Below are 12,932 nucleotides of genomic sequence, written 5' to 3' on the forward strand. Positions count from 1 at the left end.
CCTAAGGCACCCCGCAAGGAAAGCAGAACACCTCTGCCTTAAAGCTACCACAAGCTGACAATCTGTACCCTGTTGGTCAAAAAAAGAGTGTAAAAAAGACAAGGCAGTCCCGCTAATCCAAGCCTACTGCAGACTTTGTACCATCTGTACAGGCAAGATGGTATTAAATGCTACAGACCTATTGAGCAGTACCAGGATAGCCACCTGCCCTGGTCAACCTGGCAGCGAATGCGAACAGCCGCTACTAGGAGAGCAGTCTCTGTGCTGTGATTGGCCCGAAACCTGTTATGAGAAGGGTCAAGGACACCATGGGTATCAATAAATGTAACTAATTCTTGGTTAATGAACTTTTAAAAGGGGCAGGCAGCAGAGAGATGGGGGGGGGGGAGGTTTTTCATGTCGTCCGGGTCCGCATTTGGTTTCTTGAGAAGCTAAGTGACAACCTTTTCCTTCCAGGCAGTAGGAAAAACACCAGATTGAAGTGTTGAAATAAGCACCTTCTGAAGGAAATTAGCAATGGGATCCAAATCTAGTTGTAAGGTTTTGGGAGTTCAAGGGTCACCAGGAGAGCCCGATTTAAGACTCCTCAAAAGACCCTTGGTTTGTTGAACGGAGATCGGGGGAAATACTGAGAGAAGATTCTCTTGGGAGCAGGTAGTGGCATTATCAAAGGAGGGAGCATTTTCCAGGGGTGGATTGAAGTCTGATTTTTTTTTTTTTACATTGTGCTACGAAAGTTAAAATCTACCTGCTCACAAAATTGTTGGATATGCTCTATTTAGCATAGAGGCAAGCAATAGATGGGAATAACATTAGCAACTTTATGAGCAATTACCACAATTGAGTTGTTTGTATTACCTATTCAAATAATGCTCATTACAAATATTAGAGCATTTCAAGAAATGTTTGAAAATGCAAACATTTTGTCTTTTGTTTGTGACAGTTTGGGCATGCAAGAGTGACGAAAGAAAAGGTTAGATTTGTTTGTACTATTTCCTGTCCTGTCCTAGGTTATTGACAACATCTAGAACTGTAGGTCAAGGAGTTTAGATGCGGTGCTGTGAGCTAGCCAAACAGACCAACATTTTACTAATTATATAAGAAGACTCAATCTCTGTATTATGAAGTTGTGTTCTAAATGCACAGTCCTAATAGATTAGTTCGAACTGTATAACAACCGCATCTTCATTCAAAGCCTACACCATATCGGAATCCAAGGACATGCCCTCAGATGAATCTGTTCCTTCCTGACAGAAGGATAAGTCAGTCAGCCTCGCATTGTACACCTCAGGTGCCTGTGACCTCATCTACGGAGTTCCACAAGTATCCTCCCTGACCCCAAATCTCTTCAATGCCCACATGATCCCAATAGACAGCATCAGCCACTCTCAAAACATCAATCTCCTCTCATATGCCGACTACACACAATTCATTCTCTCCCTTACAGGCAACATGCCCAGTACCCAGATCAAGTTTGATGCCTGCATGACTGAAATCACCCACTGGATGAAGACCAACTCTTTAAAAGCTGAACACTGACAAGACTGAAATCGCCGGAAAGAGCAGATCACCGTGGGACTGCTCTTGGTGGCTAACTGAGATAGAACCCACGCCAAGAACCCTCAGAATTATCATCATCCACAAACTCAACATCACCGCCCATGTCAATGCAGTCACCACCTCATGGTTCCATACCCTGGAGACGCTCAGGAAGATTTTCAAGCGGGTCGGTACTTGCGAAACAGTCATGCATGCCCTAGTCCCAAGCAAGCTGGACTACTGGAACACCCTCTATGCCTAGGCGTGGCTAGATACACACCTGCTTAGCACCAGGACAACTTCTCAGGTGATATTTGCACTCTACAAATCTACATAACATAAACTCTCTCATCCCAAACCGCCTCATTCCACCATTTCCAACTGCCACCCTTATAAATCTCCAAGCGCACTGAAGATGAAACGCGCACAACTTCTTAAGCAAGCTTCATGCTGAGGAAGTAAAAGGGAGGGGAACACATATCTAATACCATTAACGAATATACCAGTGTGGGTAACAAAAATGACATTTCCACTATGAAACAGCTGTTTCAAGGTGGCTCCAACATCTCATTCCCAGAAGTCATATGCTGCTTTAATCTGCAACATAAGGTGAAAAATGATCAATTTAGCTCAAACACAAAATAGTTGCATTGTTGCCCTTCACCTACCTCTATAACCTGGCACATGAGTCAATCAACCACCGTCTGAAACTGCAATCGCGACATCACCACATACAGTATTTAATATGGGTCACACTATCATGACTATGCTCCATGCATTGTTCAGTACGATCGCACTTTCCTTCCCAGAATAAAGTCAAAAGCAGATACGGGTAAAGAGCTGTACTGCAGTCATTCATTCTATATTTTATCCTACACAGAACACTGTTGTCTCCAATCAAACTACACAAAGCTGGTGTGCTCAAAGCGGCAAGTGCCTGGTAATATTGTCTGAATGATAATTCCACAAATACATGATTTTGATCAAATCTAGTAAGTTATAGGGATAATGCATACAATAAAACTGGCTTCTCTAATGAGTAGCTCTCCAGCTAATGGTCGCTCTCCAGCTACCTGCAAGTAGCTCTCTTGCATGCCACCCAGCCCACTAAATTTGAAATATTTGCATTGTTGAATGAATATATTCATACCCAAATTCAAAAGCCTGTATTTGAGATGAAAATGTGTATATTTTCAGAGCTCATAAGTGAATGTTTCACTAAAACGGTTACATTTCTAAATCAACCACTGCAACCATTCAGCTGGTTAACAATATACATATTGTTTCAATGCCAAGACATTTTATAGGGTAAACATGTACTTTACAAATGCGTGTTATGTTTAAAGCTGATATTTCAGTGATTCATTTTGCGGCATTGGTGAGACTTATGATCTTGGTGCACAGCAGCTGTGGAAGTTATCTAGAACCCAAGTAGAGGCATTCCAAGTTGATAAAGCCTGTTTTTCAGATTATTGCTAGCTACTCTGCCAGATGCACTGACCTGATCATTGCTCATACATTAGCATGAGATGGCCAATAATGTAATCTCATCCGATGTGGTCACTATTACAACACTAAAAATATAATTAGCTTTGAACGATATTACTTTTAACTTTTGTAGCTCTTATTACAGAAAAGGTTGGATAATCCTGCAATAAAATAATCAGCATAATCACTCATTGGAACAATTCCTTTATGTGTGCTTGGCCATAATTGACCTATCCCCAACGTATAAAACCAAAGTCCTTTACCTTCTAATGCAGTTGACCTTTACTTGCTGAAAAACAGAGCAGTTGGTGGAACAGTGTGTGCTCTATATTAAGAATAGAACGTAAATAACTGAATGCTATTAAACTTGAAAGTTATGTGGATCTTATTGATAAACTTTTGAAGTACAACATCACCTCCACCACAAAAAAAGAGCCAATGCAGAAGTGGGCCAGAAATCACTAAGAAAATGGTAGCAAGCCTAGACTATACGCCTTACAATGAATATCATTTTACTATTATGGAAGTCTTCAGTAATGTCGTTGGAGCCCTGTTGCGCCCCCTTTCTAATAAATGAGATTAATAACTGTCCCCCTCCTCGTTGGGTCACCATATGAATGGACTAGCGTTGCAAACCTTTGACTGATACATCTTTGCAGTAGAACTCTACCAAATAATTGCACAGTATACAGTTGTCATGCTTATTATATTTTTTACTTTGTGTCTCCTACTTCTAACAAAAAGCTTTTAAAAAAGAAAACTCTCTGCTTGCCTCTTTTTAAGATGTGAAATCGTGTGGTGTTTTACATTTTCACATCTGTGCAACACATCTCGGATTCAGTTGTAATTGCTCAACCAGTTGTAAAATAATCAAATAGGTCCTTCTCGCAGTAATGGAGACTTAATTAATCTTATCAATAATGTAAAAAAATCTCACCCAGTGCCTACAGAAGGCCTATATTTTACTAGAGCCTTTGTTGTCGAGCGAATTCTGATAAGAACCGATTGCTACCTGAATAAAAACGTCTTTGCAGATTTAATCCCTTGTATGTTATTTAGTTAGGGGTTTTTTTTAGAACAATTTATGGAATGTGGGTTGTTGGAAAGTGAGTTATTGGTAGGGTCAAATGTAGGTCTGCCACCGGCGATAAGGCCACTAACACATGATAGGACTCAGCATAGGTCTTAGAAAATTATTCCTATGCTCAACCCTTGGTAATGTGGCTGCGAGCAGACAGCCTTAACTTAAAAGACAGGTATATAAAGCATTTAAAAACACAATTTCCGTAAATAATTAAGACACAACACGTAATAAAAATCCAACACCAATTTATAGACATAGGAAATATGTTTATCTTTAAAATGACACCAAAACAACAACAATCCAATGTAGGGAACCGGAGATATGAATTTTCAAAGATTTAATAAAATATAGCATTAGAAGATTATAGCACCATATTGTGATACCTGCTCGCGAAACAGCGGCTACAGCTCCCTAGAGGTCCCGGCTTCAGTTTCTACCTTCACACTTAGAAAATGTTCTTGAGCTTTTCTCCTTGTGGCCCCTCGAAGCTCCCAGCCATTCCGGATTCGGTGAGGGTTCGCCGGCTTGACTTGTGACGAGGTCACGGTCAACTTCCCTAGCGCGGACTTAGAACATTTCTCAAGATCGCATCAGCGGGGCAACCCAGGAATCCAGGCCGGTGCGCGATGAAAGGCAGGCGGCTTGGCTCTCGCGGTTGCTCCCAGTCACCTTTTCTACGAGCGGACTTAGAAACTTTTCTGGAGCTTTTTCTCGCGGGGTCTCTCGATGCTCCTAAAGTAGCCGGATCCAGTGAGGGTTCGCCGGCTTCAGATTTTCTCTAGTCCTGGCCAATCTCTGAAAGTTGGAGCGATGGAGCTTTTAGCGGGACGCACCTTGTTGGCTTGGCCGGCTGGGGTTGAAGGTAGGCGGCTTGCCTGGCCAGGTTGAGTCGGTCCCTCTATGGAGCTTTTTTCAAAGTTGGTCCATAGTTCTCCAAACTTCTGGAACTTCTTCTTGAAGTTCCTCAAGGGGTCCCAAAGTGTCTCAAACTCACTCCAAGGTTCAGGAAGCTCCAAGATGGTCCTTGAAAGTTGAGGACTTCAGTTCCCACAATCCACTGGTGCAAAACCCTTACAAATCCACTGATGGTTCTCCAAGGTGTAGATTTAGTTGTTGGTGTTACAGATGAGCTCTTTTAACCTGTAACTTTAAGGGAGTCCACTCTTTAGTTCTTTTTCAGCAAGATAATCCACAAGGCTGTAGTTTCAGATGGTGCAGTCTTCTGGGGTCAGGCCTTAGAAATCTTTGCACAGCAAAATGTCTCAACAGGGCACTTCTTGCTTCAGTAAGTTTCAAGCAGCAGATCTTGAAGACTGCCCCTCTCAGATACTTATTCCAAGTTCTCTGGGTCATGCCGGAGGTCACTTCTGACCAATGGAAGCAGGGTAACTCCTCAAAGTTATGACCACATCCTGAAGAGTGTGGCATTATTTTGTCCCAGAGTGCATCAAATCTTCCAACTCCATAATGACTGATTTTTCAAGCAGAGAGTCAAGAGCTAGCTAAAGACACCCCCTAGGATGGCTTATTTCCATAGACTCTCCCCTTACCATCTGTATATACTTTCCCTAATCCTAGGTCTGGTGGGGGTCAAACGTGTTGAGCGGAAACTGACACTGTGGCCATCCCTCTGCCTTTGAAGACCATGGTTTAGGACTCCTCCCCCTGGCCTGGTATTCCTATGGAACAGCACACTGCCCTCCCAGCGGAGCTGGTTAACCCCAGGGGCTCTTTGTCACCTTTTCAAGGCAGCCTGGCTAATCCACTTAACTCTGACCAATCAGGGCAGACCACTGGAAGGCTGAATTTGGACTTGCAAACAAAGTTTTATAATTTCTTGTTTGTACACTTTATGAGGAATTTAGTAATATCATATGGTAGGATTTATTAATACCATTCTGGGTTTTCTTTGAATGGCATTTCTATCCCTCTCCTATCAAGAGTTATTAATAACTTCCTACCATGTTAACCAATGTAACCGAGGATTTGCAATGGGAAGAATGACTTGGGCCATTTTTCCAGCACCAGGACTTGCATAAACATATTTTATAAGTACTTGCCTTATATCTACAGGAACCCCACCCCATGTGCAACTATGGCAGACTTTAGGTGTTCTGCATATGTAGAAATATTGCAGATTCTCCCTCCTCAGTGCTCCAAGCTTCAAAGTCGAATTTGAGCAGCACTTTACCACAATATTGGGAGTAAAATGTGAAATGTCATTTTACCCAGGCATATGAAAACTAATTTTATAAAGAGGTACCTTATAAATACCTGACCCCCCACCCCTGGGATATCTAGGGGGGACCCTGGGGGTTGCTAATATACCAAAACATTGTAGGTTATCCATTTGTAAGTGACCCAAACACCAAAGTCGTATTTGGGCACAATTTACGTTTTTAAAAGCAGTCCTGGCACCCAGGGCTGCTTTTAAACTGACCTCAGGCTTCAGCAGTGCACACATGCAAGTGCAAAAAGAGCTACTGGCCTCTAAACTGCCCTGCCATGCCCTAGGGTACTAGAGACTTCTAGGTAGTTTCAATCCCCCTGCCCTATTGTATACTAGGCGCCTACAGGGTAGGTTATGCCAATCACAGGGGTACCCCACCATACCATTGTGTACCCTAGTCTATGTAGGTGTTTTAACTGTATTCTAATGTGTCTTTCAGCTGATCACTGGCCCTGAGCCTGGTTAGGCAGAGCCCAGGGTCAGTCAAAATCAGTTACCACCAGTACCATTCAGCAAAAAGTTGGGGGGCGTGCCCAGGATGACTTTGCAACAAGGGTCTTGTCACATTACTTTGCATATTTAAGGCCAAGTTACAGTGCCATATAGAAATTGATGCAGGAATTTATAATGATGTAGTGTTTAAATTATTTTATCAGGAATTAAACTATCTGTTGATGCCTGCTTCAGTATTAGATGTTTGGGTCTGAGTAAAGGTTTTTTTGTAACTGTATATTTGAGATGATTAAAATGTCACAGTGAAGCTTGTTTGCCTCATGATATTTTTCTTTTTAGGGTATGGGTCAGGTAAACCATGTGTTCACCGAAGATAATTTGAAAAAGATGAGTGATTCAAACCTTGGGATTGGTCATACCCGATATTCCACCTCTGGCAATTCAGAGCTACAGAACTGCCAGCCTTTTGTGGTAGAGACTCTCCATGGGAAGATTGCAGTTGCGCACAACGGAGAGCTAGTGAATGCTGCAAAGCTGAGGAGAAAGGTACATGCATATTTAACCTCTATAAAGTAGCCAAAACAGGGCCTTTACTTTTTGTTTATCAGAGATTTGCATTAACCAATCAAATGCAGAGACACAAGTCATCATATAATACAACAGTTAGGAACTATACATTAATATATATTTTTTAACCTATTTTTTATTGGCATTTCTTATCAAGTATAGTACAAATTCATCAATTGGCGCAGAAGTAGACATCAGATCAAGTATACATCATGTTGTTATTTAAAACGTACCTCAATGCTTGACACAGTTAACATTTCAGTGAGTGGCGTCACTGATGCGGGATGATGTATAGGTGCAGAGCATGTGTCTATGGGAGGCTGTCTATGACCTGTACTGGGAGCTTGGCGTTAGCACTCAACGCTAGCCCTGCAATTTACTTGTTGCTGTACTGGAAGTAACAATTCAAACTCTTCTAACTGGCTAATATAAAACTGTATAATAAAATATATTTATCTCCATCCACAAGAGTCGCTTATACTCCCGCCAGCTTTACACGTGGTGTGCGAGGTGAGGTAGCTAACCTCGAATATCCATCAAAAGAAACTGTGATAACCGGTATATTGTCCCCCGCTAGATAAATCCCAGAGCCGCCACTCAAAATCAAGTTTCAGCGTGTTTATTCTTCACACAAGGCACTTTAAAAATTTTTTTAAAGAACGTTTCGGAGTTTCGCCACTCCTTGGTCACAGGTTAGGTGTATGGGTGGATACCGTTCTCTTTAAAGAGACAGTTTGTGCGTTTCAAGAACATAAACAAAATAATTCCCATTGTTTGTTTAGCATTTCATTAATCACCGTTATTAAATGGCATGATCGGAAAAATCGATTCTAATCACTACACTACTGCATAGAATGTGTGTATCATCTAAATCAATATATCATTAGACGTTGCTACATATGCAGGGCTCTATAATGAGAACCTTCCAATTTTACAGAGAGTTGACATCCCTTATATTCAAGTATGTACAATCCGCGCTCTGTTAATGTTTGTTGTCAATAAAGTTTAGTGAAAAAAGTAATGCCCAAGTGTGCATTATCTGCCCGTAATTTAAACCTTTAAACATTCCACATTCTTAGTTTGATTCAAGATAGTTATGAACCAGAATATAAACAAGCCAAACTTGGCTCGTGATCCATTCTGCCCCAATGGGCTAAACCAGTCCTGAATTCAACATGGACCAACCATGTAATGACACACATCAAAGGGTCAAAAAGATATTACAGCTCTCCTGCATTTCATATTCTCTAATCTGAATCAAATTTGGAAGAAATTCATTAAAACCACAATTTACAACACACAGTTCAAAAGGCATAAACGTGTACAAAAAGGAAAAAAGCGTATTTTTACAAGACTAACAAAAGGCTTAAGTAATGCACGCAACAAACTTACTGTGTATTCCCTAATCGTTGTACTGCAGTGGTACGGATTGGACGCGTAGGCCCACGCACATGATGCCCACAAACGACGCTGCCCTGATCAACACTACCCTACTCAAAATGGCGGTCCTCTTCACTCTTTGACCGAAAATCTGCTCCCGTGCAACGCGTGCAGACTTGTAACAGCGTTATTTACTACCCACAGCGGCTACACCCGAGGCGTTAGATGGAGTGTCTGAAGGAAGTGTGAACTTGACTCCTCCTGCTAACACCGGCACCTACTGTATATTACACGGAGGCTCCCATTTACGCGCAACCTTCTCCAAGACGGCACGGAGACTGCCCTGTTGGCTGTGACAGAAGAGACCAGGCGGATCCTCGATCAGGGAGGGTCAGTGGCAGTGATCTTCCTTGATCTGAGCGCCACCTTTGATACGGTAAATCATAAAATACTCTTAAACCGTCTCCTCGACTTGGGAATATCGGGAGAAGCCCTGGCTTGGTTCAGGTCTTTTTTAAGTGATCGAACCTTCCAGGTCTTTGAAGGTACATCGGTCTCTTCTAGCAAGCCACTGGGATGTGGGGTGCGGCAGGGCTCTTCACTGAGCCCTACGCTCTTTAACGCATACATGAGACCACTGGCTGGGATTGTGCGTCCGCATGGTATGAACATCATTACCTATGCGGACGATACCCAGCTAGTGGTCTCCCTTGTGCAAAAGAGCAGCCCCTACCACAGTCCAACTTAACAACATGCCTGGAACAGGTCAAGAGTTGGATGACAAAGTCCTGTCTGAAGCTCAATGATGATAAAACGGAGTTTATGCTCCTAGGCCCCCCAACTCCTTCCACCTTAGAGCTGTTATGGCCTCTGAGCATGGGCACAGCCCCCACCCCAAGAGACAATATCAAAAGCCTTGGGGTGTGGATGGACAAATCATTGACCTTCGACATGCAGGCAACTAAAGTCTCAGCGACCTGTTTTGGCCTCCTGAGGATGGTTAAAAGAATCCTTCCGCTTCTTCCCTTTGAGGCCAGGCAGATAGTTATACAGGGCTTAATTCAATCTCGCCTTCATTTCAACAATGCACTGTACCTGGGGGCGCCGGAGTACACTTTACAAAAACTGCAGCGCACCCAAAACTGTGCAGCTCGCACATTGCTTGGCATTCCCCGTAGAACCTCAATAAAATCTGGCTTAAGAGCGTTGCACTGGCTCCCCATTAGAGAGAGAGTCAAGTTTAAGTCTATGTGCATCGCACATCAAGCTTACTGGAAATCTGGCCCAGAAATCAGCCACTCTTTGGTATCACCATACCAACCCACCAAAGCCCTCCGCTCCTCACATGCTTTCTTAGCCCAAGTTCCGAGGATTTATAGAGTGAGGGCTGGAGGTCGATCCTTTGCTTATAAAGCCCCTAAACTATGGAACGCTCTACCCCTCCATCTTGGAGCTGACTCCAACCTGTTGAGCTTCCGCAAACAACTCAAAACTCCTTTTTAATTAGTAGGGTCTTCCCTGCTCTTTTTTTCTGAAGGCATTGGTTGTAGTCTTAGCGCCTGGACGCCTCAGGGCAGCTTTTAGCGCTTAATAAAATTGGTTTTCATTTCAGATGGCGGCACTTGCATCTTCGAGTCGGGTGTTTGCAGGACTCCACGAATAACGATTCGGAAGGCTGTTAAGCATGCTGAGTATCCTCGAATGCCCAAATGAGTATCCCATGCCCCCATGCAATGCAGTGGTGAACCACGCTTGGCCGGTATTGGCAAGGCTCTGAAACACCCGACTACACGCAGCAGCCTACAGCTTGTTTCATGCTGTCATATGTATGAACTGGATCGTGTATGACGCACCACAGTAAGCCTCCTCCGCCTAGCAGCTACAGTGTTCAAGACACGAACAACAACAACAAGGCGCAAAGTGACCCACCTCATCTCGGAGGTATGCACCGATGAGGCGGCTGCATGCAACAGCGTGCCGAGCTTAGGTTCCACAAATCATACTGCTGATTGCGTCACTATGTCCTACACAATCCGCACGCTACCTGTGACCCATTAGCCGTTTCTCCATATCTGCGCAGCCCTTACGTGACGCTGCAGGAGTAGGGAGGTTACCTGGACATGCTTGTCCGTGATCTGCAATCTTATAATTGTCTCAGTGCACTCATTTTGGCTCATCTCGGGTTCCTGGTGTTGATGCGATCAGGAGAACAGTAACTATGGACAACAAGGAGATAGCTAAGAACCTGAAAAGGCTCAAATCTGACCACTCTAATCCAAACTCTCCTGTCAAAGGAAAAAAAGATAATGCTGCTGCAATGGAAATGATACTAAGCAGGCTCAACGAAGTTGGGGATCTAGCTAAATCTACTAAAGAAGAGGTGGTGGCGATTAGACAAGACATACGTGAGACCAATGCAAGATTGGACGAAACGGAGTCAAGGATCAGCAGGCAGGAAGATAAGGAAGTTAAGACCTGTAGCGCGCTCAAACGCCTGACCATCGCATCTGATCAGACAACAAGAAAACTGGCCGAGTTAGAGGACAGAAATCGAAGAGGGAACCTTCGAATTTTTGGTATTCCGGAGGGATCCGAGGATTCGCAGGGATCCTGTGTGCCGTTCCTGGAATCATGGTTCGCACAGGCCACCAGCATGACCTTCAATCAGACCCAGGAATTTGATAGGGCGCATAGAGTACCTGGAAGTATCACCAAAAACCAAAAGGGCCCCAGGCCTATTGTTTGCAAACCGTTACGCTATCAGCACGTTGAACAGATCCTTAACTTTGTCCGAAAGCACAACCATATCTTATGGAAGAATGCCAAAATATATATTTCACAGGACTACAGCAAAGAAACAGTAGATGTGCGGAAGGCATTCCTGGCACTCCGCCCTCAGTTAAAGTCTATGGGCTATCAATATGGTTTTGTGGGCCCGGCAAAATATAGAGTAGTCGTCCAAGGCTCCCCACACATCTTCACGGACCCTATAAAGCTCAAAACGATGCTGGATGGCCCGGAGGATCTAGTCATGGACACCCACAATTCTGATACTACAGCAGCCTCCTCTTCCGGCCTCAAATGAGTATCCTTTCCTTTTATGCTAATTGTGTTGCTTTCTCCTAATGCCATTTGGTTATACTATGCCAGGTGTGGGACTTCACACGTATAGACAGCATCCGCTACTTTGATCAGAAACAAGGTTCATGGGTTCAACGAGCATTTTGTAACTGCCGAGTCTTGGTTAAAAATTTCTAGCACCTGCTTGCCTCCCTCTGGAAGATTGATACTATGTGCCTGATACGTGGCCCATTTACTGTTTTCTTTCTGCTATACATATGTGGCTCAATGATCCTAACATTCCATATCGGCATGCTTTACTACTATGCTGATTACTGTTTGTTTATGCTCCTGACGAATGTGTGTGCGATTGTCAGTCATTACGAAACAAAGCTCCTTCACAGTGGTATCATACTCTAAGGTTGAATATTGTGGTGATGTCCATATCAACGCTTATTATAAATCATACTGATATCTGATTATAATGAGGTGTACACTCTGGGCCACTGTTGTGGAACCCAGGGACACAAAGTTCAACTTTGCTCGCTATATGGGGCAACCTTACCTAGACACGCAAATGCCTAGGCTTTCAACTTCTGTAGACAACTAAGGTTAAATTCCGCAATAGTTTGTTATTTTGCTGAAACAGTTCCAAAGTTTCCATCCAGTTGTATTCCACGGGGAGGATGTGTTGCTATTTCTCTCCAGTCACCATGCCTACTACACACTGTTGGAGAGGGGAGGGAGGGGGATGTGGGTTCTGGGGGGGAGTATGTGTATTATTTGTACTAGGTTCTCTCTTTTCCATTTCGTACTTTTTGTTTTTGTGCTTGTACGGATACTGTTTAACAGTTGCACGTTGTATAGACAAATTGCTGGCTATGCCTGTCACCTAGTTTGGTCTACCACTATGCTCGCCAAGATAATTAAGCATGTTTAATGGTACAAAACGTAATTAACACACCACTTGGGGTGGCCGCTATAGACAAACTGAAAATTCTATCCCTGAATGAAAAAGGACTCAACCAACCTGAGGCAAAAAATAGTAGACTATGCGCGTAGACAACGGGGGGGATATTGTCCTGTTACAGGAGACCAAAATTGATGCCAAACAATTCTATCATTTGAGGA

The 12,932-nt window shown here is 43.3% G+C and overlaps 1 protein-coding gene across 1 annotated transcript in view; it reads left to right on the forward strand.

The window, feature by feature from the left end:
• The window catches only part of PPAT (phosphoribosyl pyrophosphate amidotransferase), a 335,241-nt gene that overhangs the window by 116,109 nt on the left and 206,200 nt on the right, over positions 1–12,932 (forward strand). Inside the window, exon 3 of the mRNA XM_086962610.1 lies at positions 7,134–7,340. Within this exon, the coding sequence (XP_086818736.1) occupies positions 7,134–7,340 (207 nt within the window). The remainder of the gene's footprint in view (positions 1–7,133; positions 7,341–12,932) is intronic.

This window comes from Lissotriton vulgaris, chromosome 3_1 (assembly GCF_964263255.1).
Source record: "Lissotriton vulgaris chromosome 3_1, aLisVul1.2, whole genome shotgun sequence".
Classification (NCBI taxonomy): Eukaryota; Metazoa; Chordata; class Amphibia; order Caudata; family Salamandridae; genus Lissotriton; species Lissotriton vulgaris.